At 36.8% G+C, this 26124-nt stretch overlaps 1 protein-coding gene across 2 annotated transcripts in view; it reads right to left on the reverse strand.

Annotated features, from left to right (window-relative positions):
* STXBP5L (syntaxin binding protein 5L) overlaps window positions 1-26124 on the reverse strand; it is a 209973-nt gene that overhangs the window by 35255 nt on the left and 148594 nt on the right. The window contains exons 17-20 of one of the 2 annotated variants that reach the window (XM_075512023.1): window positions 23558-23683; window positions 18537-18688; window positions 16804-16875; window positions 9778-9843 (exon numbers count right to left, since the gene is read on the reverse strand). In XM_075512023.1, the coding sequence (XP_075368138.1) occupies window positions 9778-9843; window positions 16804-16875; window positions 18537-18688; window positions 23558-23683 (416 nt within the window). The remainder of the gene's footprint in view (window positions 1-9777; window positions 9844-16803; window positions 16876-18536; window positions 18689-23557; window positions 23684-26124) is intronic. The other variant, XM_075512032.1, reaches the window with a different exon arrangement.

Raw genomic sequence — 26124 nt, forward strand, 5'->3', positions numbered from 1 at the left:
CTAACTATTCACCTTCCCTCTTAATAGCTGCCCATTTATTTAGTGATAAATATTAATTTTACAGGTCTATAGCTGCCTGCATCACTCCTTTTACCTTTCTGGAGTATTATGAGTATTACAATTTTCCACTCCAAATTTTTTTTTCCACTGTTAATGATGGAGTAAGTTATTTCAACTAAATCGCTCTGTACACTGAAGTCTGCACAATCTGGACTGAATATCCCAATGATTTTTCAACATTTATTTACTTAACCTTTACCAGGAGCTATTAGCAGTTTTCCAGTTCCTCAGTCATTTATAATGTGGAAGACATATTTATTCCCCTGACTTTTGCCTCAGGGAACAGTGCTACATTGGTTAATACATGCACATGATTCCTAGTGACAGAAATTAAGTTCAGCTGCATTATGCAAGGATGTGGTCCAACTTTAATTTCTATCTCTAAAAAGAAACTCGAAGTAATGAGGCATGGCTATATGGCTTTTTCAGTCATTTTACATGAGAAACTTCCCATGAGAGCAAAACTAGAAAGGACTCCTTGAGACTGAGAATATTTAAAGACAATTATAAAAATCTTTGTGTGAACCACACATTCCAACACAAATGCCAGGAGCAATCCCCTTTACATGGATATTTAAGAGGGCATGAGCTGCCCCAAACATTTTTAGGTTATGCAAGATGTTGAATTTTCATTTTAGGTTTTTTGAGCTGAAATTTCTGCTCTCACTATGCATTTCCACTGAAATACTAAAGAAGAATTGAGAAAAAGGTTACAGCAAACTGTGTACTTAACAGTTGGCTGAGGTAAGTCTCAAGGAGAGGACTGAGACACAAATGATTGATTTCTGATCTGACTTCTCAGAAGTTCAAAGACATTATAAAATATAGATGTTCAACCGTCTTATCACTGTTGTGGCATGGAATTTGTACATCAAATAAAGAACATAGACTAGCGCATGCATTGGGTGTTATAGGCAGAGATAAACATCACTGACAACCAGTAATAATGGCTCAAGGGTGTAAAAAGTTCTGGAGCCTTTTCATAGTAAAATATTACACACAGAGTGTGTAATGACTGGCAAATTATGTCTACATGAAATAAATGAATACTAAACAAGCAAAATGCTGAGAGCTGCCAACAGAACTGTATGGGTTAATAGGTGGTTTTTAGAAAGCCATTTCAGACAAAGCTTCCAAGGTTATTGTGTTATCTCATGAATCAGTTGGTAAAATGTTTTGCCAATGAATGTAAGGAAGTTTAAAGCTGTTGGCTTTCGCCTACCGTACCAAGATCAGTCTTAAGATCTGTTGGCAGACTTAACTTTCTTGATCCTTTAACTGAAACAACAGAAAAAGGAGAAAGGCAGTTGTTAATAAGTAAGAAAGAAAAAGGAGTGAGGGAAAACAACATGCCATCTTCTGGTTAATACCATGTTGCAAATTTGTAGCACTTTTTTTAAATCAGCATATAAAGGCAGAATTATGGTTTAAATATTTTCATGTACACCATTCAGCAAAATAAATGTAACTGAACAAAGCAGCACTGGAAAAAACATTACTCCAGCTCTCAAGAAGTGAATGGTGCTTTACACAGCTTTGGCTGTGTGCTGCAATATCTTACCTTGTGATGACAGGAATGATAAAAAAAAAAAATGATATTAAGGCAAATATTGCAAATGCTGGTTATGCAGCATATCACAAATATTTAAACACCTGGAAACAAATTTAATAAGAGAGTGCAATGAAATTATGAGTTCTGATGACATCATACCTCAAGATACCGTTTGAAAAAGAGAGGGCATACTGTACAGGTAATGGAGACAGAACACACTATTGTAGTATTACGGAAAGGAAGACAGATTGCACAGAAACAGATTGCACAGAAACGAAATACAGCAGCTTCAGGATATGATGTGGTGTTATTTAGACATCAAAATATTGCACTCAATTTACTGAAGGTTTAATTATCTGTTGTGTTCCAATTATGCAACAAAACTATGATTTGCTTCTGTTCAAAAATGTTTTCATTTCCTTACACATGAGCACATTTGTAAACAATGAACACCAGAGAACTGAAATGAAGCATGTCTTGTAGCAGTCAAAACTGGCATTAAATTTATTAAAATAACGCCTTAAGAAATCTTTTATTAATTATTCAGAAGACTTAATTTTCAATATGGTTCTTTCATTTTGCATTCATTCAGTATTTTTTCACATTGTTTTCTGGCTTTTACCCCTTACCCAGACTGTCTGTTACCAGAAGTGAACAATGAAGTATTTGTCAGCTAACTATTATACTTCTACAGAAAGTCCCACATGGTAAGTATCACAGTGACAGGAATACTGGGACATATGAATATAAGGAACAAGTCCTTGGTAATTTCTATTTAGTAAGCTTTTAGGTCAGAAGGATGCCCAGAACAGCCACTTACCATTTCAAGTCACAGAGCCCCTAAAAAGAAATTCTGTTGCATTCTTTTGCAGTGTCATAAACTACAAAGCCTGCAGTGTGGCAGAAGAAAATATCAGCTGGCACCTATGTTAGATGTTTTTCTTTCTTTATTCAGGGAAGAGTAGGGGAGCCCTTCAGGCTCTTGAGCAACATTTTGGTATCAGTAGAACCAGCATAGCCCTCCCAGTAACCCATTTCTAGCTGTCACTTTAACTGGATGCTTTGGGACAAGGTGAAGAGATCTCTTCAGATCAACCCATCATCAAAATATACATCACTAACACTACTACGTGACAATTCTCCAATTTGGGTACCAAGTGTTAGGTTCCTACATCCATTTTAGGCACTCACACAAAGGGCAGCTTGATTTTCAGAACAGCCTTTTAAAAACATTCCATTTATCTGAGCAGCTGTCATATACTCTTTCAGACTGTGAACGGACGATACTGCTCCAGAAAATCAGTGCTTTGCTATAGAGAAAGAGAAAGAAGCATCACTTGTGATATAATCTCCTTTAAAGGAAAGGACAACATCTGGCCCAACCAGCCCTCTGAAAAAGGATTACCAATTCCTAAGGAAGACTGTAGGACACTTTACTAACAGACTAGGATCTAGATTAGGATATTTCAGAGCTATAAAACTATCTGCATTTAACACCAAGGAGCTTCATTAGTGCTGTCATCATGGAGGCTTTGAGCTTTGCAAATTGGTGGTTTAACCTCTTCTATTTCTATGTTACAGGTGTTCCTGTATAACAGGAATTAGATGCCTTGTGTTATATGCCACAGCTGTTCCCTAATTGTGGTATATATGTCTGAACTGCAAGACTGCAGAAATAGCTCCCAACTATTTGTGTGCAGGCTTATACAGCACATGCAAAATATGCACTTTCTGATTCCTCTGAAGGACTCTAAACAAGCTTGATTTGGGAGCTGCCACAGCTGCACACAGACAAAATAGGCATACCATACTGAAGGCTGCAATCTAACAGAGTCTCAGGATGCTGAAGGGACTGAGAATCAGAAAGAAGAGGAGTATACAATTGATTAGTTGGTTTATGGGTACAGGGATAGAGTAGAGAACATGGTGAGTAGGGGGCTAAAGGACAAAGGAGACACACAGCATGAGGAAATGAAGGAATTGCAGTTGAGGAAGCCAGGAGTTACTCCTACCACCATCTCCACCACCAAATTTGGAAATTTTTAGTGTAGGACATGATTGTGCTAGGACACAGCGTGGACCACTGTCAATAGACCACATCTTTGAGGGTAAAAAAACAAGAAGGAGCTGGTTGCTTTCATGCTTTACTGTGATTAAAGCTGTGCATATTACTTTGGGGGGGGGGGGTAAGCCTAACTTTTTACCGTTAAACTGATCAGAATGTGGATATTATTATGTAACCTATTTTTAGTACCTAAATCATGTATATTTTACTATCTCCACATTTCTTATAAAGGAGGATCATGTATGTAAACCTATCTTGTTGACAAAGAGCTTTTGAAAACCAGTTTAATTTAAGAATGAAGTAGAGTAGATGCTAACAGAGTTTGCTACCATTATTTGTTTGCATTCATGCTGGAGGCAGCCAGCAGAAATTGTGATGCCACAGCGCAAGGCAAGACAGCCCCTGGCCAAAAGAACTTCATGTGTAAGCAGTCAAGTTATCCAACTGTGGGATGAGAAAGTGGCACAGAGAGACTTAATAAGTATGGCCTAGCAGCTAGCTAAGCTGAGTACTCAGGTCTCCTGACCTGACAATGTCCTATCTCGTAGCCATATGGTTCCTATCGGTCTTTCAATGAAAACACCAAGGCACAACCAACAAATAAATATGTGCTTGCAGCTATGACATTCGGTGGAGTGTTTCTCTCAGCTATGACAACAGGACTGTAGTCAGAGAATTTAATATTATTCAAAATGAAGGTGACTTCATACAGCTCTTTTTCTATTAGGGAGCTTCTGCCTGCGTAACACTGTGGAATATCAGTCCCAGTTCCCCACTGCTAAAACAGGGATTTAAGAGCCTAATATATAGCTACCCAATTGGACAAGGTACACAAGAAGGTCCTAGAGGTTTGGCTACTGGGGCTCAAAGCCAATGTAGAGACAGCCCTTTTCCTTTGGTGGCCTCAAGCAGGGCACCCCAGGCAGCACTCTCCCATGGGAGCTACTTTCAAGCTGAACCTAACTCTCAGTCTGCCCCGAGCTACAGCTCCTGCTGCACTGCTGCCACTTCTGTGCCCGGCATGCTGATCCGGACGTGGACTCATGGACCGACATCATCCCCTGGACTCATGGACTGACATCATCCCCTGCCCCTGGACCTGCCTAGCGACCACTAGGCCGTACTTGGCCCTGCTCCCTTGCTTAGCTCCTGTCTCCTGGGTCCATAGGAGCTGCTGGCCCCTGTTGGTGAGCTCAGGTCCCCTTGAACCCTGAGCCATGCACCATGGACTGCATGGGGGCTACCCCGCTGCTCCCCCTGAGCCAAACACCATGACCCAAACCCAGGTCCCCATTTCCTCCCCTCCGCCAGCTCATACTGCTCCCTGTTCCTTGCTAATCCCTACATACGCATCCCTTCTCAAGATCTTAAGAAAGCATGAATTCACCTGATCAGAAACCCCGTCACATATTGGAAAAAGTGATAAAACGCACCTTGTATTCACACTGCAGGAGCTAACCTCTCTTTAATGATTAATTTGCCTTCTGACTAGTAAACCGTCTTTTTAATTTAATATAAATAAGTAGAAATTGTTATGCTGGCAGTGTTATCAATAATCAAGTTGCAAAATAAATTACATCCTATGTTTTACACACACACAAATTGTTTTGAAACATTTACTTTCTTGCTTGTTTTCCATGAGAATATAATTTTCAAACTGAGTCAAATCTCTTCAGCTACTTTGCAGTTACCCACAAGTTAAAAAACAGTGACTGTTAGAAATTTAATAATATTCTTCTTGAAACAAAGCTATTTAAAAACATTTCATGTAGGAAAGTGGGAGCTTGGCATGGCATGGGCCTAATCCCAGCAGATTTAACCAGTGGAATGAATCAGGATAGCAGCACTTGGAAATCACAGTACGTATAAAAACTTGTAACCTTGCCATTAGGGACCTGTTCCAAAGCTCATGGGAATCAATTGTAGAAATCTTTACATAGACTTCTCTAAGCTCTATAGTCTTAAAAGCACTTGGATGCGAGCCCCCAATATGAAGGTAATTTCTTAAGAAAAATCACAAATGCACTTTCATTTTAGAACACATTTGAGAAGTCACTCTCTTATATGCGAACTGATGAAATTCTTTCCTTCTGGTCTTTGAAAGAAGTCTAAACTGTCCATTGCATCTTACACAACAAAGTTAAATGACCTCTCAAAGATGCATTTTCTTGTGCTCACAGTGTATTCTCAATTACATGCTTCACTATCAAGCTGCATACAAATGTCTAAAGCAGTGAGGGACATACATATTATATAATTATGTATATTATATATATTATATTCCTAAGAGCCCCTGAATAAATTTTCAGTGGCTAATGAGATGATAAAAATGAAGGTAAACTTTACTGGAATGGGTACTGTTCTGTAATACATTATGTAGTAATTAACTCCAGCATTGGATGTAGCACCATTTACATTGTGACCGCTTACAAGGCCTCAAAGTTTTTTATTTTGTTTTAGAGCTACTGAGTTGTCACATGCCATTGTAGAGTAAATGTAGTACAAAGCCCTAACTTTTCACCTTCAAATCACAAACAACAATCAAAATGCAGTTTGAGTTTCTCCATTGAAAGAACATGGCATGCATGAGTAAGAATAAGATATTCTGATTGTATTGAAAAATCCTGATCTCCACTGTTCTTTATATGATCTGAGGGTTTTTTTAAAGCCAATCAAATACCATTATATGGCATGCCATGCTGCATCACTGTTCTCATGAAACGTGCTTTATATCATAAGTGTATACGGTTTTTAGTTTTGAAGTTTTTGTTCCACAATTTTTACCAATATTATTCCAGATATAGCAATATATATGGAATACATTTGATTTACAGTGGAAACTGCCACCACTCAGATATTCACAAAGAAGAAGAATCTTTCAAATGGCTTTATTAACATTTTGTCTTCCTGTACAGTATTGGAAATGCATCACTATAGTATTTAAATATTAATTTAATTAAAATAAGATACCAGTGGTTAAGGAACATTATTCATCTCCTCTGCCTACCATTCTTAAAATGCAAGGTTGGTATTTCTTCACTTGCTGCTACCCCCTGTGTGGCACTGTGAATTTCAGAAGAATTTTCATCAAATGGTTTAATTTCATGTTCTAGTCTGAAAGGTGTTCAGAACGGGAATCTGATTTTTCAATTACGTTGTCTGCAAAGCCATGCTTTAGTAAATAGTACAGGAGGAGCACCTGAAAGGACAGTCCTGTGAAACAAGGAGTATTCTTCAGCACCGAGTCTCCTGCTTGGTGCTGCAACACTCATATCAGTGATAGAACACAAATGCCTAATTCTGATTTGGGGCAGGGGAGAAGAGGAACAACAAAGCTGAATTACAGAGTTGACCCAGACTGGCTCTGCAGAAGCTTAGTCAGAGGTTAAAACATGGATAAGCAGTAGGGTGTTACAGGCAAAATACATTTTTCAGGGAAACTGAGATGGTTCAGGCAGGCTAAGCAATGTTCAGGATCAGACCAAGAGGTGAGGAGGCAGGATATTTTTCAAGTTCTCCAAGAAGCCGTTATCAACACTGTTCTTATGGGCCTGGTTGGAACTGAAATCTGACTAAGTTACTAATGGTTTTCTTAGATGTAAAACTGTTTGCATCTACATTGGCAATTAGTGTGCTGGAGGGATTCTTCCTAGGCGTTGTTTCGGAGTCTCAAAGTATGCATGTGAGCACATCAATGTTGTTCCTCAAATCATTCCCTTTCTGATGGAACTGAGGATGAAGCTGCTCACCAGCGTGCCATCATCTGTGTAGCGTTTGTCACGTAGACTAGTGTCCTCCAGCAGTCTGCACTTTGTGTATGCACTCTGTGTATGCACTGTGCATACTCAGGGCAAGTAACTGGCATGAAGTTCACTGCCAGGTGAAGAACCAATGTGGTCTGGCAAATGTAATAAATTGCAACAAATAAAACTCCGTTCCTTCTATTTTTGCAACCTCATCAGTTGGTGACGTAGTCATACCCAGTAGGAACGTCGCTGGGCAGCAACTTGAAAGACTTGACTCAGCAGCCAAGTGTTCTTTCTGTTTCTGCTAAATTTCTGAAGCATAAAGTCTTGGCCTATCTTCAGCAGAGGAACGTGGTCACTGGTTTTACAAACACAGATATCATGGGACTCTAGGGAGTACAGCACACTTCCATTATGGAGCTTGTGTGCCACGAACTTTAAATAGACCAAAGGCAACACTGGAAGCAGGAGGATCCTGCCTGACGAATCTGTAACTACGCAGATCAATCAGTTGTGTTCTACGAGAAAGAATTGTTAGCCAGTGAAACAGCTGATGTAGCTGTGAGGCTGTGCTGATAAGCACAAGGTAGTTCCGCTCCCAAGTTCTTGGAGGTCGCAGTTTTGAGGTTAGTTACTCCAGATGATTAGACTGGATTTTGCCCAGCTTTAGAGCAGGCATGCTAAAGCAAAATTATTTTAATTTTGCACTAATTAAAAAAAATAATTAATATCAGACACAGTAAAAGTAACATCTATTTTAAAAAGCAGTTAATTCTAATAATAGTTACTGCCTACAAAATTGCAGCTGATTTCACATTTTAAAGATTCAAATATAGCTTGGAAAGCAACATGGAAGGGCTAAAATAGGAAACATTCATAAGTATGCCATATTCTCCCTGCTGAATGATCTCCAAAACAGAAAAGCAGAATAAATTTTGGAGCAAATTATTTTAAATTTATCTAAAATAGATATTTTTGATCAATAGCAGAATGAAAAATTGAAGTTAACTGCAGAAAAAGTAAGGTGCTATAGGAGTCACTCGTCTTTATAAAACTAAGCATATGCATATATGTTTACCAAGTCAGTGATCTCTTAGCTTTCACTAAAAAGAAAGAGAGTTTGTAGCTCGTTTCTGGAGGGATGATTGAAAAGATGAATCCCAGTGAGCCACACAATAAATAGTCTGATTATACTGAGTTATCAAATGTTTTATTTTAAAGCCCATATCATGAGTTTGAGGCCCAGCTCAAGAGTTTGAGCTCCTAGTGTTATACCAATATTATTACAGCCTATTTCACTTTGATATTGCCATGTCTACAGAATTTGGGTTGCAAATAGTACAAGGAAATTTCAAAGCAGCTATTTTGTTTTAGTTCCTGATGTGTTAGGGAAACACTTTTATTAGTTTCAGCTTTTTGTAAATTACTAATTAGTGGCCTCCATTCAAGATTAATGTGAACTGTTATAGTAAAGTAAAATATGTGAAATAATAACAGAGGATTTGAATAGCATATTTGTGGGAATTTGTTACCATAACTAAGGGAAAAAAAAAAAAGTACCTATGAATACTTACCATACTACTAGGAAAATAAGTGTGATATTCATACCGCAAGCAAAATGAATGTATCACAGCTATACCTCCTTATTTTCCATCACATTTAAAAGTCCGCTACTAGAAAACAGCTCTAAGCAACAATCTTTAAGACAGTGAACTCACATTAAAGAGATCAGTGCAGACTAGGCACTTGCAGAAAAAGTCTCTAGGAATGAGATGAACTCCACCTTCTGAAGGACTACGGGTAAAATGGGAAACATTTATGAATTTTTAAATGGCCAAGATTTCACTGCTGGGTCAAAGTGGTTGATAAGCGAGTATGTTTATTTGAGGTTATGCTTCCATTTTAAGATACATAACTTCAGCACTAGTGGGTTCTAATGGTTAAAATTTACCATCTCCATATTGCTGTTTATAAAATAATTTCTCTATGTGCACATATGCATAATATATATATAAAATTATTAGGACTCCCTACTGAAAAAAAAAAGTCAGAAAGCCTTTTAAGAAAACAGAGAAATAAGCCTCCAATAGGAGAATATAGGAATATACCTGCACGTTGCTGTTAATTCAAATGTTTTCATACTCTTCACCTCAAGATGCACCACGTACATTTAATTTTTCTTTAAGTAAACAGACTTAGGAATTTATTGTGCTATGTAATAAGCACTTCTCCAGTAATTTCTTCTCTTTGGAACTGTAACTATGCACTTCACTTCTTTGGGATTAATGAAACACAGTGATGCATGACATGAATGGCTTATACAGACTGCAGGAAGAGAAGCCAATCACCTTTACCTGAAGTGGGAGACTTGCAACGCTCTAGCTCCAGGGAAACTGGACTGTCACTGAGTTCAGTCAGGCCTGAAAAAATGGAGTTAAAAAGTTAAGTTACAATCTAACAGGGCATGCTTCAACTTTCTTGGGTGATGATATTCTGCACTTTAAAGTCAGTTTGGAGAAAGGAATGGTGTGAAATGCGAGGGAAATATCTATTTCAGATAACTGCAGTTACCAGGCTGTCACTGCAGAAATTTAGGTCTGGCTTAAAAATCACACCTTTTGTTAACTCAGATTTGTTTTATGAGTGCCTCAGGGTAGACAGAGTGACTGTACCTAACAAGAGAAAACAAGTAAATATAGTTTAAAATTTAAATGTCTGTGATATGAATCAAACTCATTCATCCCTGTCAAACTGATGTGGAAACAACTCTATGCTTTCAACTGCTGCAGAATGCAGGGAGGAAACCTTAAAACAGGGGGAGGAAAAAACCAAAAAGACAGTACTGGTAAAAGAAGAAAGTGAATACAAAAATATCACCACTACTATGCAATATTGGGAACTATTATATGAGTTCACAGAAGATAGCTCATTTTAAGGACATAGAGGCAATCATAATGCTGTCTGAATATAACACAGAATTTTTGGACAAGATAATTTATATATTGTTTATACATATTTGTGAGGAACTCATTTGTAGCAGTCTACCATGGAAGACAGCAACAAATAAAGTAGTCTTAGTTTATACTGCTTAAGCTTGGGCTTGTTTCTGTGATCCAGCTAAGATCCATCTTTGGCACAGGTTGCCTGTACAAGTTTAAACATGCCTTTTGGCATGCTAGGGACAGAAAGTCTGAGCTCATGCTATCCTTTACCATGGGCTAACTGTTGAGTGGGCAAATTGGGCATGGCCATACCTATTCAAATGTACCCTTCATATGTATTCCATGGTGCCCTATATCAAGTGGTTCACACTTGTTATAAGGAGCTCTGACACTTCATGCCATAGGCTACTTGGGACTGGCAGACAGCCCAGCACCAGACATCCATCTGCTAGCAATGTGAACTCACAGCGCTTAGGTCATAGAGCCTAGTGAACACATTCAGTGTGCATTACTGTCGTACTGATACTGTGTTTACACACACTCGGCATATGTTGTATCCTGGAAGTCAAACATCCTATCACAACCTTTCAATATGCTTTAATCTGGCACCATGCCTCCTGCAACATGACATGTTTTAATTTTTATGGTTTCTGGATCCTCAGGCACAGAGGCCCTCATCTCTAAAATTCATATAGACTCTTGTTTTAAAAAACTTCTGCTACCATTTGGTCACCAGTGCTGTTCTCTTTGTATTAAAAAGTGTGATCTTAATGTAGATACTGATATTTTTATTGCAATGTAATTTTGAACTGCTCTGAGAAATGGGGAGAATCCAGAGCCCCAGCAAGCAGAATAAAAAGATCCTACCACTGATGAAGCTGCATGAGTGCTAGAAGAACTTTTAGATTGCTTTGGAAAAACAGCAGTATTGATTTGCCCTGTTAAGTCAGTAGTAATGACATATTTGCTCCTGACTTTTAAACAAGAAAAGATCACAATCTAGATACTAACGTTGAAAACCAAAGATTTTTTTGAGAAATGTAGTTGAGTCTTTCTTTGATTCAACTTAGAATCCGTGAGAGAATTTTATATTCCCATCAATTGTGAGTCCAGTCACTTTTGATGTTACGATAGAATTAAGGAACTGCAACCATTTAGGGAGCCTCTGTATATAGCTTTCTTACAGGCAATCTTAATTCTACCTGACCCTGGGGTTTCTGTATGTACCTAGAGATTTGGGACATAATTGATTTTTGCTGCAGAACTGTCTGCAAGGTGCAGTGGGAGCGAGTTTGGCACCTTCGCATAGCATCAGAGGCCTTGGATAAATAAAATGAAATATTAAACTGTTTCTATTGCAAATGCAGTATTTGGGATATTAAAATTGTAACACTATGATGTTGTGATTAATGAAATTCTTGTATAGTATAATGTATAGTAACTATTGGTGATACTTACAACGTCAAATGCCAGGTCAGATTTTGCTTCTAAATCAAGGGGGGTTTTTTTTGTTTTGTTTGTGGTTTTTTTGTTTGTTTGTTTGTTTGGTGAGTTCACAGAAACCATATTACAGCTCAATATAAATTATGGTGCCACTGACTTAAGTAGGAAACGTACCAAATCGCACCACTGTTCTGAAAACCCAAGAGAATACCACACCGTGAGAATACCACAAGCTCTTTATATTTGGTAACAATTTTACAAATTACAACAGTAAAGATACATTTCATGTTATGGTATTTAAAAGTGGTGAACATGTGAACTTCTCTACAAATCTAGACTTGTTGTCGAGCCACTATCACCTCTAGCAATGACCACCAACAGATGCTTTAAAAAAAAAGTGCAATAAGTCCCCATGTTAAGCATAAGTGGTCCTATGTGCCCTGCACAAGGGCATTGTCTTAATCTCAGACACTTAGATTTGCTTAAGCACTGCCACTTGCAGATTTTCTCCTGCCATAAAACTTTCTTGCTTAGAATTATTATAATGAGTTCTCTCATTATCCATCCATGTATCCAAAGTCCCCTGTAATTGTACTAAATTCTAAATCCCGAAGATGTTATATGGCAATGAATTGAACAGTCATCATTCACTGAAAGGAATAAACATACATTTGTCAATTTTTGTGTGTCACCTTTGATTCCATTAAATGTTGTCTTTTCTTCTCCTTTGAGATAAGAAAATGAGCTCTCAAGCTTTTCTTTGTACTACTGCTTATTTTCTACTGTCATTTCCTTCTGAAGGAAACCAAGCTAAATCTTTTCAATAATTTATCATATATAAGTATTTCCATGCAACTCAGCTTCCCTTGAATGTTTGAGAGACTACAACAGCTACTGAAGTTGGATTACAAAAATATTTTCACTTTTCATTTTGAAGTTCTGTAGGCCCAATCTGTGTCCTGAGACATTTTAGCTATTTTTAGCCAGAAATACCCACAGCAGCAAATTTTGAGTCCAGGTAGAGCAAGAAGAACATAGCAGCAAAACTAAAAGCAAAACTGAGACTGGCAATGTAAACAACCACCTGTGAGAAGATGTACCCATTGACATTATAAAAAAATTGGCTTTGATTTGAACAAATGATAAACATGTGAAAAATAGTGCAAGATGTAAATATATCACATAAGGCATTAAAGCACTTTTAAAGACATATCCCATGGATACTTTTCAAAGTTTACTGTGATTCCCATTTCCTCTTTATTAAAGGATCAAAAAATGTACTGTCTAGTATGGAGTAACAACTTTTATGAACTCTTAATATTATTTTTGAAATTTTAAATGTATATCTCTGTGATTAAATAATTCAGACCGATCATTTACTTAAAAGAACCCAAAGGCACCACATATTTTTCTATAAATAATGAGTTATAAATAATCATAAATATTCATAAGCTGATAAGTAAGCCCAGTGTTACCTTAATCCATCACCTTCCCACTGAATTACCATACTATGTTTTCTTTATGTTTAAATATGATGCATTCTTTGGAAATGACAGTTAGTTCAGAATATAGCTGTCGACGTAAAACTCAACCTATATTAGCTTCTACTGTGTTGTCAGGTGTGATTTAAAGTGTCAGTTACTGATATGTAATGACTCATAACAGAAAACTCTGTCCTCCTGTCAGAGCAAGGTTACTTTTGCTCACATCCTCTCAAGGGACTGGCCTGAAGGAGGAACAAGGATTTCTCACTGAAAAGTCTTCATTCTGAAAATTATTTTCCAATGGATCAACATCCTTTGAACTTGTTGATTTTTTGGATGTTTCATAAAGACTGTTTATTTTCTTGTTTTATCAACAGATGGTACGAATTTCTAAGAGATGGAAATTGCTTTTCCAAGTTGGTATTTTTATATTCTGCTGCAAATGCTATCTCTCTAGATGCAGTAAATGTACTTGTTTTAATATTTGAATATATGTTATCTACCACTAGGTAATAACATATAAAACTTGATTTCAATTGAACTGGAAAAAAAAAAAAAATAAAACCAACCAAACACACACCAACACAGTTCTGCACTACTGCAGAGAGAGTTTATTTTATTTGGCTTGGCACATATTCTTGCTACAAAGGAAGGTGGCTGCCAGCAGATGTTATAGCAAATGGAACAGGTCATCAACATCAGAAAGCTACCTCCAGCTCTGCACTTACCCTCATCTTAGCCTCTTATTTTCCTCAAATTGCTTCCCCTGATAGGACAATTATGTTTCAGTCTCTCCAATAATGTATGCCTAGAACTGATTACATTTCTCCTTCTAATTTCTTCCCTTCTTGCTTCTCCCTTCCCACTTTCACCTCCCAAACCAGAGAATGTGCTGTCTTTATGCTCTAAGTCCACTTTAGATGCTTTTGAGTCTAGCTTATACATATATACATTACTCTTATCAGGCTCTCTATAGATTTATTGGCTAAAATTCAAAACAATTATTCCACCACTGTGCTTTGCATATTGGATGCTCTCGACATTGTTGATTATGTCTTTCCTTTGGAAAACCTCTCTTCTCCAACATATTGCTTTCTTTTCCCTGTTTGATGATGATGTGTCCCCCCCCACCCCCCCTTCCCCTCTTCAGTTGCAAGGCACCCCAGACTGAAACATCAACACTTCCTTTATCTCTCTGTCCCAGTATTTGAGGAGATTCTCTCCTATAAACAGGGCAATAATTGTCTTTTTTTACCCTAATAATTCATAAATACACATCTCTAACTTGGATTCCTTCCATCCAAGTTAGAGTAGTAATCCTGCCTTTCTGAAATTTACTCACAAGTATCTAGACATGAACTTAACATTGCCAAGATGAACTCTATTTTTTTGTGCTGAAGTCTTCCCTTTGCTACTTCAACAGCACCCTTTGCTAAAACAACAGCACCAAAAGCTAACAGCACCACTGTCTTCCCTGATACTCTAATCCATAATATTGCTTTCATCCTTGGAACATCACACTTGAACTCTCAGATTCAGGCTGGATACTAAACTATACTGTTTCTTCCTGCAAATCACCTCCAAAATGACTGACAAAAGTATAAGTCTTGCTCATTGATAATCTCTTCTTTGGCTTCAATGCCTGCAAGTCTTATTCTCTCAAACTGATCCTCATTAAATTATCTTCCTGGTTTGTTACCCAATTGAATCAACTCCTGATATGTCTTCCCATTAACTTTCCATTTTCATTCCAACCCTCAAAACTTTAGACCTAATGCTTATGTTATCACATGACTGCTCCTCCTTTTGCCTTAATAATATCAGTTTCAACTGCACAATTTCCAAAAATAATTTATTTTTCTTTTCACATCATCATCCCTTACAAGAAGAGATAAACTTGTAAGCAAAATCCTAAATCCATTCTCAATACCCCTCTTAAAACTCGTATCTCAGATAAGATATATAACAAAGAATAACTTGAGAATGACTTAGAAAGATATTTTACAGTCTATGACACATTCTTGCCCTGTTCTTTATGTTATTGCCTGGTGCATCTTTCAGATCATATGGTACATACTCCTATATAAGTACTGAATGGCAAAAGCAGCAACCAAATAATTTTTGAGGAAAGAAATGAAACTGTTAATGATCTTGAACAAGTGTCAGACTCATATTCTTCAGTTGATGTATACAGAAAGATTTTGCAGACTTTTCTGATTTTGGGGTTGAAGATGGAAACAAGATAATACATTTTCAGCTATGAAAAACTCTATGGTCTGTGTTTGTCATTTTGAATGAAAGTGTTGGTCATTTTTGGTCTTAGACTTTATTAACTTTTCAGCAGGGAAAAACCCCCAAACCTTTGACCGCTGTCTGTCCCTCAGGTTCTCTGTTACATACTTGAAATTAACAAGACAGACTAATAAACTTTAAGACATTACACACCAAACCTTTTTATGGACTGCTGGATTTGTAACTGGACTAGTCTTTTAACCAAACAGGCCACCTTTTATGAAGTATTATGAAATAAAATCATAGAAATCAGTTGTTGAGTAACCAGTCTAGAAAGACAGAATAGAATGTCTTGTGCGAGTGTACAAATGTATTTCAATAGCTACACAACTCTGCATTTATGCAAGATAAAACAACTGCCACCCTTTTATCTTGCCTATACTGAGTATTTAATGTAAAATTGCCTATCCAGTTGTTCTGTGAAAACTACTTTAAAGGGAGATGAATAAGAGGCATCCTGGAGACCTAATTACATATAAGCACTGCAGTTAATTAAGATACATACAGCTCATCTGTTGAACAGTCATTTTTGCAAAATTAATTATAGCTTTGTTCATTGCATTCTGCAGTGATGAATACTAATATTTAAATTGCGTATCACTATAATTCAAAATTTAAAGATATTAAAAACATTAATTTTCATAGCTGTCTTTGATGTATGTATTTTTATACCCACTTTACATTCCCCATTAAAGATCAGAGGCATGGGATGGTTCCCCAAAGCCAGATATTCAAGTACCAAACCAAGATTAAAATTTTCAATTTCACAGCACCCAATCCAATTGGTACTCTTTTAAGCCACATTGCTCTTCTGAAAATAGGGAGGAATTAATTAATAACGACAACCAGGCAGTGCCATTGCAAAACAAGAAATGCTTCATATAAGTAGATGTACACTGAAATGAATATAAAACCAAAGAAAGATACTGTCATCAAGAACATAACATCGATGAAAAATCATTTCGAAGGCCCAATCTGCCCCATATAAGTCACTGAGGTTTTCTCATTAACTCTTTTGGAAGAGGAAAACAGATTTGAAATATCTGTATAATAAAGATAATTGTCAAAATTAAGCATGGTTGACATCACAAAATGTAGTAAGTTTGCATGCATGCTGAATGTGTTTAAAAAAACACATTACAAAGCACAAACACATGGGTTTAAGTCAGGCATAGTCCAATCATTATAAAGCTATTTGCCTAACCTTTATAGAACTTACTCTGATAGGAAGTACGGATCCGTTTCGTTAAATCTGGATAAAAGTTAGACAGGCCACGCATGCAAAAGTTGTCTTTGGAACATGCCAGTACACCAGCATCAGCAGCAGGCAGAGGAAAGAGAGAAAAAACAGTCTAAAGTGAAAGGAAGTGATATCATAACCAGCATCTAGAACAGCCAAGGTGAAGAAATTTCAGCAGATGCTTACCTTCCAATTGGGAGATATAACAAGAAAAAATAATCAAAAAAGTAAAGGATGCAGGATGGATGGTGAGAAAGCAGCTGAGGCTTTTTTTAGATGCATAGTTTCTATGAGCAATCTAGAAGTGTGTATTCCTTCTTAGCAGTCACTTATCCGCAGTGGGGTCTATTCTAGCAGCACTGCATCGCTGGAACATTGCCTTAAAGGACTGGCCAAGGCTGTCACTGACACAGAGAAATCCTATGTGGTGCAGTGCTGATAATAGCTATTTCTACATCAGCTACCCTCCACCTTTTGTACAGGGCTCTGCAGCATGTTGCTTGTAGCTAGCTGCTCAAATTACTTTAGGAGCTGCTGTGAGGCTGGCTGAACCAGACAGAGAAGCTGAAGGTAGCTTAAAGCTGCTTGTCTCTTCTCTCCTCAGCTGTGCCAAATGTACATCTTCAACACTTGGCACAGACGAGAACTAAGCTTGCCATGATTAAATGCCTAGAAAGTGAGATAAATGGTCTTTCAGGAACCAAAGTAGGTCTGAAGACTTATATTTTATTCTCTAAATTTTACTTTCTGTTTGGAGTACAAACAGATTCCCAATTAAAAAAAGTTTCCATTGATGCTACAGAGAAATAGAATTTGATGATTTAGTGCAGGGTGATGAAAATGCTGATGTCATAAACTCACTATAATCTGCTGCTTTTATAATTTTATGGGTAGATTTTAAACTCAACATTTTGAAACAGATTTTAAAATCAAATTCTAAAACTTCACAGGTATGTCAAATGTATTTCATAATTGTGTCTGACTTTAGTATGTTACTATGGAATATGTACAGTAAAAAGACTTAACAGAAGATCTTCTGACTTTTTGCTCGTACAAGTAAATTTTTTAGATAATCAAAAATGTATGGTAAAATTTAGCTGCATTGATGGACTAATATTTCTAACACACAATGCATAATAATAGCTATGACTTACAAATGTGATCCTCTTTAAATTTTAAAATGGGGTACAGCTGGATTTAGTAAGTTTATATCAAGAGCTTCAGTTCACTAACGAAGTGGCTAATCTGAGCTACTTGTGCTACCTACATAACATGTCTCTCAGATGTTACACTTCTCCAAACAAAACTGCCTATTCAAATACCAATGAATAGCACTTGGCAGAAGATACAATGAAGTTTAAATTGAAGTCTTACCTATTGGTGTGAACTTACTGAAACCAGAAATAAAATAGCATACAGCCTACACTTCAAGTGACTGCCAGAGAAACAATTAATTGCTCTGCTCATTACGATTTTTTACAGACTCAGCTAAGGGATTACTTCCTGACCTCCATCCCAAAAGAATAAACTTGATAAAACATTTTGTTTCTGAGAAAGTGTCAGTACCTAAATCATGTCAGGGTTCTTTTGTCAAGTTATAGAAACTCCATTGGCCAGCAAATAGTCATGCATTTCAAAAGCACTATAAAAAGCCACAGGCAAAAAAACCAAAGAACATATCAGGCTCATAACCACAATAATTTACTTCCTACCTGCAGCAAACTGCTTGCTTTTGCGAGGTGAACGGGGTTGACGCTGATATGGATCACTTGATCCATATAGATCAAGGGTTCCCATGCTCAGCAGTACTGTCTTCTGCATGAAGTCCACAACGGCCAAACCATTGCAGTTTCCAAATGCAACTCTGAGAAAAGAAATGTTCCTCAAAGGTATTAGTAATATGTAATTAAGTGATGCAAACAATTATTATTTATCATTATGAATTCTGCACAAACATTTTCTTCAGAAAATACTCAAAGCTTATGCTTTATAGTTCTTACAGATTTGTAATCCTGAATTTATAAAATTGTGTCCTGAAACAGAGTAATTGACTTTCCAGAAAGCAAACTTCCCACTTTAATTAACTTTCTGTGCCAAACATATTGCAATAATGTCTAAATGTTGCTTTACTGAACAACATAATTCTAGTAATAATTATGTAAATTAAGCCTACACATCTGGACATAGATCTTAAAAAGTGGTTATACATATATAAAAAAATTCGAATATAAATTAAAATATAAATACAAATACATATAGAAATAATTATTTCAATCTAAATATAAATGATAAATGATAAATGAAATATATTAAGCTGTATTGTGGAGATACCCAAATCTGAAAGGTATTTATAAAATTTCCTTCCAAGTCTGTCAGCTTGGCTACAGCATAGATTCCTGCTAAAACAGTCTCTACCCCTCTGAAATGCTTCTGCAAACAGCATTTTGATGGTGATTTGATTTATGGGCAAGATCTCTCAACTGGCGTGAGATTGCCTAAGATCTGGACTGCAGTCTTGTTATAAGGAAAAAAGAGATAGAACAATTTATTTCTTTTGCTGCATAGAAAGTCCCTTTCTAAGCATTCTGCCCTGATTCTTCTCTATTGCTTGTACTGATTTCCTTCTGACACCAGTTTCAGAAAGAGGGAAGAAGTTGTACTGCACCAGCAGCACTTTCTCCTCCTCTCCCATAAAAATGTTTTCTGGTCTTGCTTTTTCCCCAGCTTGGAAGGGGTGGAGGTTGAGAGGGGGAAGGAAGAAGACAATGCATCTATCTAACGAAAAGGAAGAAAAAAGGGTAAAGGAAGAAAACAAAAAGATGCTAAAAATGTCTATATGTAAGACCTGGGAGAAAGTCTGAAGTTAACCATAGCATATGGAAACCCATATATCTCAGCAGATAATACCTTTGCTTCATATTCTTACTAAAGCACTAAACCTATTTAAGATTTAATATTAAAATAGACAGGCAAAATTGACTCATTTCTTTCTGATTTACATAATGGCAAATAAGTTCACGGAGCATACGACTCTTGAAAGGATTCATATGCCAAACTCTTGACACTGCATTGTTGGAGACTTGATTTAAGCAGGAATATTATATACTGACAATTATTCTGCAGAAGTCTCTCCTCTTCTGTCAGACTGCAATTTTAAATTCCAGATTTAAATGATTGCAGGTACAGCCACAAGGAAACTCAAAATCCCAAACCATGCTCAATCAGATTAGGAATCATTTGTGATCAAGTTTCATCATTTTATGTAAAAAGTGATTAAGGTGGTCAGCTCAAAGCCCTGCAAAATATTTAAGCACTCAGTTCATACTAAAAAGGTGAGCTGTACACTCACCTCCACCTGATTCTTCTTAAAATAGCTCCAAAATATCTTAAAGGAGATCTATGAATTTGTGTGTGGAAAAACAATAAGGAAAGAGAAGTAATGAGATGGAGGAAGGGGAAGCAGGGTAGATAGAACATTTTCCTCTGTTGTACCTTTTCTTCCTCTGTTCCATTATAAAAAAAGAGGGTTCTATATAGCAAATAGAAAAGGTAAAGGGTGAAAATGAGGTGAGTTCTTCTTATTTGTCAAAATGGCAAATTAAGGCACCATCTACAACAGTGGCTCAAATTCTACTGGTTGTTACTACATCATGTTTTCTACCCTTGACTTAACATTGACTTTAGTACAACATCTATGGAAACACTATGAACTTACTCTTTTTTTTCCCATTCACTCTTCACTGATCTGTAGCTTAAGCAGCTACTAATATATACCAGCTTAAAGTGTGTATAAATACACTTTTATTTGGCAATATTTTGTGCTTATGTGGAAAGACCATAAGATGCACCGAGGAATAAACTCCATGTTTTACAAGTGTAGAGTAATATCTGTTTCAGAAATCACTAAAGCCTGTTTTGCTTAATAGAAGAATAAAATAATTTTTAGAGAGTTTCCCTGGGACAAAAAGGAACTTTATCTGTCACATTTGCCAGAAGACCGTTCTGTTCAAAGTTTTATGTCTTCATGTTTCTTGACACAAATTGACTTATAAAGGATAGGAAAAATTTATTTTGCTATTTGTTTTTGGCATTCTTGTATTTTGCTTTAAAGCATATGTTAATAGGCATTGTCAGAGAAAGGATACTGAAGTAAAAAATATTACTAGTGTAAAGTGTTACAGCAATTCCTGTGTTCATAAGTCCCTGTGTTCTAGGTGGAGAAGAAAAATAAAGGAATAAAAATGACGAGTGTCAATCTCATCTGTTAAGAATTTTTGTTCAGGGAACAAAAGTTATAGCCATCTGCATTTTGAAAATTATTAACCTGAGATTTATTAATTTTGGAAAACATGAGTCACAAGAAGAGCTAGTGATAATTCACTCTGTGGTCACCAAATTAACAAAACAGATCATCACTTTCTGGTCTGCATTTTTCTAAACTTCTCTAAGTTCACACAGAAGCATGGATATAATATTTCTTATACCTAAAAATAGTATTTTACCAAGAAAAATCAGAAATTGCTCATTAATATTATAACACTTCTGAGGAATGATAAGAAATTATAGACAGACATTACTATTAACAAGGCTTAAGATAAACTGCTAACATCCAAGCCTTTATGAAATCAAATACAAAATAAGCATAATGAATTTCTCAATTTTGAGTGATGAATAGAATTAGTTGCTAGGAGATGTTCTGTTCTGTGGGTATCTTTCATAGAAATGCCATAAAATCCTCACCAGACATTTCTTGACAATTAATTTGTAGATTGGCTGAAAATTTTTATCACATGAGCTGGTAATAAATTTTCAGAGACTGCTTTCAGTCCAACAGAACATACTTTAAAACAAATATATTATTTCTATTTAACCTTGTAGATCTTCAGTTGTAATTGAAGCATTTTGTAAATGTTTCTTTTCTACTTTCATAACATAAAAAAGTTTTTTGATGATTCATTTCAACAGAAATAAGACAGTGTTAATACTTCTAATTTGTAGCTTGTACTGTTAAAAGTAAACAAAATGCATTAAATACAATTTCACAATGTCTGAAGTCTTTTATCTTTGCTGTGGATAAAGGTTTTTTTCTATCTTGCCTTAGTCCTGTTTCACGGCTGCAGTACCATCAGGGACACTAAGTTCCTATTATTTGTAATATACAGTTACAGAAGTCAAAGTAATTAAAAGAATATTGGAAGTAGACACTCCAGAACACACTTACTATCCTATGCCTTCCTCCTAGTTAAACTGATTATTATAGGAAAAAAATTTAGGCAAAAGATGACCCAAATAATCCTACAACTAGCATGGCAAAAATGACATATCCTCAAGCTTCATGCTGAAGTGGCACAGTTTTTCCACATTGTGAGGCTAGATAACAGGAGAAAACTGAAGTATTAAACAAAAATTCTGATGAAAGATAGGATTGTACATTGTCATAGGCCCAAGGAAAAAGTTGAGAGAGACAGAGAGAGGGAGAGAGAAGAGACTCTGCAGAAGAAATTTAAAGACATAGGCTTTTCTTGGGTAGCTTTTGTAGGAAAGTTAAATTTAGGTTATTGGGCTATTGTATTCATACATGCATTTATTTCAGAAACACTAATGTACTTAGTATATGGTGTTTTAAAGGAGGCTGTCCTGTAAACTATTACTGCTCCTAGCAAAGGAAACAATTTAAAGCATTTGATTGAATCAGGTATGTTTAGGAAACCACTGTAAGTACTAGGAGAACTGCAACCTGTCAGAGTAGTTTACAAGTGAGAGAATGGTGTGATTATTCCTGAAGTCAGATGGTGCCTTGAGGCATGAGACCTGCAAGGGAGCAAATTAGGCAAACTCCAACAATTTACACAAGGTATGGTAAAACAAAAGAAACTTCTGGAGTTCATGAATAGGAAACTGTCTGGAAATTCAGGCCAAAGACTTGACCAAACAGCCCCCAAACAGCAATATTTTTGCACAAATGTAGAGGCTCTGCATAAAATTTCCAAAGTCTCTGAAGAGAGTCAAGTGACTTACTGAAAATCAGTAGGAGTCAGACACCTAACACCCATTACAGCCTATAGTTTTCATTGGAGTAACACCTTCTACAGGGAAAACCATTTTAATGTATCTGGGCAACTCTCAGTGAGAGAAAACATTAAAAATTGGCAAATAAATTGAATCTGAGGAAAAAATACACACAGATACACTCATTTGCATTTCCATACAGAATTTAGCATTTGAATGTTCCTTATTCAATTTTCAGTTTCAGGTCACTGTCTCTCTTGCAGAGATTAGCACAGACATAAAAATGCTCTTTCTCAGAAGACAATTTCCAACTAAGATATGATGTCATGATAAATTACATTTAGCACGTAATCACATTAATCACATTGCCATTTTCTATGAAATGTATTTCACCTTGGTGATCCTTTCAAAATAACTTTAAAAATTACAGATTTGAAAGGTAATTAGATTTTATTTGAAAGGATGGACAGAATAATGTGAAAAGATTCAGTCTTTTAAATAGGAATAGTAAAAATATGGGCAAGAATGGCAGTTTAACATCTCATATTACAATCTTTATGTGAGTTCAAATAATTTTTCCCCAAGAATCTGGGTTATAGCACCTTTTGATTATTTTTTACTCTGACTTTAATTGTCTGCAGGAAACTTCAAAGCATAATTGGAAAATACATGATGTAGTGCAATAAACAATAAATCAATGCAACCTTAATTTTGAGTTACTTACAGCCCATAAGCAGAGTTTACAGCAAGACTGGTAATCTGTTGTGGAGGCTCACCATCCACCCACACCAACTGAATAACAAGATCTGCTTGGTATCCAGGAGGCATTCGCACAGGTCGAGTCTTAACGCTAAGAACAAGAGGTACAAAATAAGAACAAACAAACAAACAAACAAACAGACTAGGCCATGAATAACAGCTCCTTCTCTTGAGAACATACTAGTGAAGCACAATATCTTAATAAGTCCAGAGCAGTACCAGCACTTGCAGCATACTGTGCATACACCCATACATTAAGACTAGGCATTCCAATCAGAACAGGGATATTTTGGAGGAATTCCAGGTTTTGACTTTTATTTCTGTTGTAGAAACAAATCTGAAAACTTCAACATTCCCTACAAGAGAAAATCTGGAGAAGACGTAGGTGGGGGTCAATAAAAATAATTTTTGCTTAATCATTTGGCTTTGATTTTCCTTTTTCAGAATACGTTCTTATGCTATATAATGCACACTTAAAAAATCATCATGAATAATCAACTTGAATGGAAAACCTAAAATACATTCTTCTGAAACTTTGAAACAGGACATTTCTGTATTTTAGGAACTTTCTTGCTCTGAAGTAAAGCACAACAGAAAAATGCAAAGAGGCAAGAGAAGATGAGATGATGTACCCTTCTGTAGTGGTCATCACCACTGCATATTCAAACTTATGGACTTGAGAATTCTATTTGTCCATATAGTGCAAACAAGCCCTGTTTTCTTCTTAGGAGTATAATCACCTAATATGTCATCTGATCTTAATGAATGAATGCTTCCTACACAAAATCTGATATAATTATTAACACCTCTTCATATTCTGTTATGGCAAGTTCAGTGACTTACAAAGCAGGTAGTGAAGGTGTACATATTAAGGGGGAGTGTAAGAACTGAACACTTTGTATGACTTCTTTATGTGTGTTCTTGACTGGTAGAACTTAATGTGATGATACACTGAAAGAAGATATTATGCAATAACAGCAATACTTCGAGGTATTCATGTTATTCTTTAGTACGTTCACACTGTAGGTTGTAATTTATACGTAAAGCCCACTAGCCAGTGCATTTTTACTATAGCTGTAAATGGTGAGACTGCTTATATTGCACCCCTCTGCACACAGTCATCATAGGGTGGTCTATCATATATAATCCTCTATCCCTGTGAAAAATAGTACCCAAAGACTAAAAATCAGGAGAGGAAGGAGAGCAGCTTGTTAATATAAACATGGACAACACATTCTGAAGAACTGCAATTTTTGGCACATAATATTTCTTTCTGCTGTAAGTGTTTCTCTATACATATATCTCTACCATAAGTAACTTAAGTAGTATCATCCTATGTACTGGATCTTAGAGAAGAGATCTTTGATGACTCTGATGATGCAGACTATCTCCTGAATGTCACTGTGATGCGACTCAGCAAGCTTTCCAAGCAGCCCTGGCCCATACACCTGAAAAGATGATGGATCGGATTAGAAAAAAACCCAACTAATTTCTATTCAGAAGCAAATAAGTAAGCACTTCTTTCAAGAGAGGATATTCAAACTTCTCATTCAATAACCAGGGCTATAATTTTTTTTGTAGCTACACTGACTGTATCTGTTGGGATAGAGGCCTTGGTGGCAAATAGGGCTACCGGCAATCTTGGAAAATTGAAGATAGATGCAGAAAACTGAAGTAAAATGAAGTAAAACATAACCATAGAATGACACCAGGGCAAAAGTTCTGAACAAGATAACTCCAGTAGCACAATGGACAATGTACAAAGCAAATAGCGCTCTAACTCTGACAGAAGTTATGAAGAACAGAGGACTGTGCAATACTTCTCACACTTTTATGGTGCGAGAGAGCATGAGAAAAGACTGGACATGGATGTACCTTATGATACAAAGAGAGAAAATCTCCAGCTCAGTGTTAGCAGTAGAAGCACTTGAAGATACTTTTTGGAAAAGTTCTTAAAGCATAAGGACTATTTTCTTAATAAGACCTTAATATGTGTGGTGGGTTAACCTCGGCCAGCTGCCAGGTGCCCACCCAGCTGCTCTCTCACTCCCCCTCCTCAACAGGAGAGGGGAAGAAAATGAAATTAAATAGCTCATGGGCTGAGATAGGACAGGGAGATCACTTACCAATTACCATCACAGGCAAAACAGACTCACCTTGGGTAAAATTAATTTAATTTATTGCCAATTAAAAATAGAGTAGGAGAGTGAAGCCTCCTATTTCAGCGAAGCCTCCGAGGCGAGCAGCTCTGAGACAGAGGACCGCGTCGGGGGACCGCTGCTGGATCGGCGAAACCGCGGCAAAACCGCGCAGGGAAGGGAGGAAAAAGGAAAAAAAAAAGGGGGGGCACGGAGAGAGAGGGCTACCGCAGCCACGCCCTGGCCCCTGAGCAGGAAGGCGGGAGCTCCTGATGAGGGCCCGGCTCTGACTCAGCGTGGGCGGGGACGAGAGTGGCGGCAGCAATTCCCTTCCCGTACAAGAGCATCTCCCAGGGAGCGCGAGCGACCAGGACAGGCAAACAGGGCGTGGCGC

This window comes from Mycteria americana, chromosome 1 (genome assembly GCF_035582795.1).
Source record: "Mycteria americana isolate JAX WOST 10 ecotype Jacksonville Zoo and Gardens chromosome 1, USCA_MyAme_1.0, whole genome shotgun sequence".
Taxonomy (NCBI): Eukaryota; Metazoa; Chordata; class Aves; order Ciconiiformes; family Ciconiidae; genus Mycteria; species Mycteria americana.